This window comes from Chiloscyllium plagiosum, unplaced genomic scaffold (genome assembly GCF_004010195.1).
Source record: "Chiloscyllium plagiosum isolate BGI_BamShark_2017 unplaced genomic scaffold, ASM401019v2 scaf_89237, whole genome shotgun sequence".
Classification (NCBI taxonomy): domain Eukaryota; kingdom Metazoa; phylum Chordata; class Chondrichthyes; order Orectolobiformes; family Hemiscylliidae; genus Chiloscyllium; species Chiloscyllium plagiosum.
Window position 1 is genome coordinate 4,149 of NW_025204762.1, and position 4,162 is coordinate 8,310.

Here is a 4,162-nt window from a genome sequence, read left to right on the forward strand (position 1 = left end):
TCACGCTTTCAAGGTGAGAGGTGAAACGTTTAAGGGGGATACACGCGGCAAGTACTTCACACAGAGGGTGGTGGGCGTTTGGAACGCGTTGCCAGCAGAGTTGGTAGAGACAGGCACGGTTGATTCATTTAAGATGCGTCTGGATAAATGCATGAGTAGGTGGGGAGCAGAGGGATACAGATGCTTAGGAATTGGGTGACAGGTTTAAACAGTGGACTTGGATCAGTTCAGGCTTGGAGGGCCGAAGGGCCTGTTCCTGGGCTGTAAATTTTCTTTGTTCTTTGTTGTTCTGTGAATTGGTTCTAATTTTCCAACATTCCCTGGATTTTAGAAAAGGTGCTGCCAGATTGTCACTAGCAAACCGGACTCCTCCATCCAACTGCAGGAGATTGTTGAAGCAGAAAACTGCAGGCCGGTCAGTCCAGCATCTACCATGGGGAAAATGCCGGAATCTATTCAAGAAGTTTATTAGCAGGAGTGTAAAATCTTAACATAACCCCACAGAGTTAAAATGGATTTGTGAAAGGGAAATAGGGTTTGACTAATCCATTAGCATTCTTTAAGGAAATAACAGCTAATATGAATAATGGGGAGGCAGTTAATCTAATTTCCGGAAGGTATATAACAATATGCCACATTGAATGTTCCAACATAAAGTGAGAGCCCATGGTGTCGAGGGAAATGTATTCTCAGGGATAGACAGTGGATGAGTTAATAGAATGCAGAAGGTGCATCATTCTATTTGACAGGTTGTGTAACCAGCGATCAGTGTCGCTGGTTAAATCAGTTCTTGGAGAAAGGGAAAGGTTTCAGTGAGGGGAGAGATAACCTGTCTTTCAAATAACTGTTTCAATCCAATTCAGCACCGTCACTTGTTTTCCTGTCAAAGGAAGCTTTGTTGATGCAGAGATGATGAGCTGGAAGCTGGAAGTGTCTAATTGGAAATTGCTTGCCTGGATCTTTGTGTTAAAGACGACAACTTTCAGAACGGAATTCTTCTCGAACGTGTCCACTCCAGTGATGTCATAGAGTGAAGACGAAATGGGACCATACGCCCAGTCAGTAATTTTCCGAGAGAGATCCATGTGCTCCTTGTCTTTCATTTCTCTTCCGAGGATACTCCTGAATATCTGAAAGGTAGAAAATGTCATCTCCATCCACGTGTTTTACAGGGTTTGAAATGCGAGACTCTGAATTCTCTCTCTCCCTCCTCCCCTTCCCCCCTCCCTTTCTCTCTCTCTCTCCCTTTCCCCCATCTCCCTCACTCCCTCCTCCACCCTCTCTCATTCTCCACCACCCTCTACCCTCCTCTCCACTCTCCTCTTCCCTCCCCCTTCCCCTCCCTCCCTCTGGAAGAGAGTAGTCTTCTGGGAGTATGGCAACTTTACCTTTACAAATGTACACAAATACTTGGGCATGAAACTCCCCCCCCCCCCACCAGATTTCTAGATGGGATGACAGCACAGGATTAATATTTAAGAAAGCACATTCTGAAGGGAATTCCCCCTTTTCTTGTGGAACAGGACGTGGGATCTCGGTTTAGATTAGTAATTGTGGACTGAGAGAACAGCCCCTATGGTCTGGTTAGACAATGGCGACACATCACAAACAGATAATGGGCTGCCAGCACTGTAATCTCTGACTCAGTAATCACTGCGCATTTTGTGTTCCTAGAAACTTATGCTGTTCACAGTTTGGTCAACAGAGGGTGATGTTGCACCATGAAAGGGTGTAACTCAGTTTAGTGAGTGGAGTTTCCTTTATTTATCAGAGTCCCTATCCCTACAGTGTGGAAACAGGCCCTTTGGCCCAACAACTCCACGCTGACCCTCCGAAGAGTACCCCGCCAATTCATTCCCCATTACTCCACATTTATCCCTGACTAACGCAGCTAATCCACACATCTCTGGACACTATGGGCAACTGATAGTTTGACAGCAGCTGTACAAAACTCTGGTGCGGCCGTACCTTGGGTATTGCAGACAGTTCTGGTCACTGCATTATAGGAAGGATGTGGAAGCTCTGGAAAGGGTTCAGAGGAGATTTATTAGGATGTTGCCTGGTATGGAGGGAAGGTCTTACTAGAAAAGGCTGAGGGACTTGAGGGTGTTTTCGTGAGAGAGAAGAAGGTTGAGAGGTGACTTAATTGGGACATATAAGATAATCAGAGGGTTAGATAGGGTGGACAGTGAGAGCCTTTGTCCTCGGATGGTAATGGCTAGCACGAGGGGACATAGCTTTAAATTGAGGAGTGATAGATATAGGACAAATGTCAGAGGTAGTTTCTTTACTCAGAGGGGCATGGAACGTCCTGCCTGCAACAGTTGCAGACTCACCAACTTTAAGGGCATTTAAATGGTCACTGGATAAACATATGGATGAAAATAGAATAGTGCAGGGTAGATAGGCTTCAGATTGGTTGCACAGATCGACGCAACATTGAGGGCCGAAGAGCCTGTACTGCACTGTAATGTTCTCTGTTTCTATGAGTGTATCGATGGTTACTGACTCCTAAGGAGAGTCAGTATGATTGTGTACACATTGACCCTGCCTGACTGTGACAGACCCTCTGCCAGCAAAGGTCACTGAGTAAATAGCCACGCTCTATCACAGACCCAGTGCCCATTCTATAGAGAAATGAAAAGGTCTTGCCTCAAACTTGCCCAGTTTGGCTGCAAGCTGTAATGGGGTCAGTCCTTTTACGTTCTTTATCTCCTCCAGGTTGGTCTGTTTGTTTTCGATCAGGATCTTGTTGTACATTTCGGTAACAACCTTTGTGTTGTCCACCGTGTCGTCTGCTATAGTGACCAGTGCGTGCAGGACTGTGTTCCCCCTTGAGTCCTGCTCTCCAATCTTTATTCCCGGGTGGTTCAGGAGAAGTGTAACTATCTCTGGTTGGTTGGTGCATGCAGCTAGAGCCAGCGGTAGTTCACCTGTGGGATAGAAAGCTGTGAGCAACAGCCCAGCCCTGCATTTCTCAACTCCAGACTCAACCATTCCAGGAGTTCTCCTCTGGTCACATTGTTTAGGCCACTGTTGGAATATTGTGTACAATTCTGGTCTCCTTCCTATCGGAAAGATGTTGTGAAACTTGAAAGGGTTCAGAAAAGATTTACAAGGATGTTGTCAGGGTTGGAGGATTTGAGCTACAGGGAGAGGCTGGACAGGCTGGGGCTGTTTTCCCTGGAGCATCGGAGGCTGAGGGGTGACCTTATAGAGGTTTACAAAATTATGAGGGGCATGGATAGGATAAATAGGTGGTGGAGGCTGGTACAATTGCAACATTTAAAAGGCATTTGGATGGGTCTATGAATAAGAAGGGTTTGGAGGGATATGGGCCGGGTGCTGGCAGGTGGGACTAGTTTGGGTTGGGATATCTGGTCGGCGTGGACAAGTTGGACCGAAGGGTCTGTTTCCATGCTGTACATCTCTATGACTCTATGACTCTAATCCCTCATCTATCCTTGGCTAATCGATGGGCCTTTATCTGAGAGAGACCCCCTACCTCATTCAGTCTGTGCTCACTGACAATACAGAGCCTCCTAGGTTGAACACGTCTCTCGTTGCAAACACCAGCACCAGCCTCTATCTCACTGAGGGAAGAATGTTCCAGATTTCCACCAGCCTTTCCTGGGACTCCGCCTGGCCCCAGCTTGAATTCTAATTTTCTGATCTCCCCCAGGAAGGCAGAAAAAAGACTAAAAAATCCTTTCTAAAATAATACTTTAAATACTCTATCAAATCAGCCCTCAACCTCCTAAACCTGGCAGATTACACACTGCATTTGGGAGTTGTTTCCTGTTTAACCTTTTCAGCTGAATCTATTTGGTGTTGCATCCAAGGTCAGTATTTTTGAAAGGCTGAGGAAACCTCTTCGAAAAAAAATCACATTGTTCTCATTACATTCCATCCCCACTGAGATTAATGCCACCTTCGATTTCACTCGTACAGATGCCAGACTTACAGGAGCAGCAGAATCAACGTTTTGGGCAAGGCCTTATGCCTGAAACGTTGATTCTCCTGCCCCTCAGATGCTGCCTGACCAGCTGCGCTTTTCCAGCAACACACTCTTGACTCTGATCTCCAGCATCTGCAGTCCTCACTCTCTCTAAGGTCTTCCAGTTTGTATTAACCCAAATTCCAATCTCCTCTACAGCTCCAT

General features: G+C 46.3%; 1 protein-coding gene across 1 annotated transcript; it reads right to left on the minus strand.

Moving 5' to 3' along the window:
• Nucleotides 1–217: 217 nt before the first annotated feature.
• Nucleotides 218–2,928, minus strand: LOC122546402 (transient receptor potential cation channel subfamily V member 3-like). The gene is made up of 2 exons (XM_043685124.1): nt 2,653–2,928; nt 218–1,130 (listed from the first exon to the last, which is right to left on the minus strand). The coding sequence occupies exons 1-2, from the start codon at nt 2,758–2,760 to the stop codon at nt 837–839; spliced, it is 402 nt and encodes a 133-aa protein (XP_043541059.1). The 5' UTR covers nt 2,761–2,928; the 3' UTR covers nt 218–836.
• Between the last annotated feature and the right edge of the window lie 1,234 nt (nt 2,929–4,162).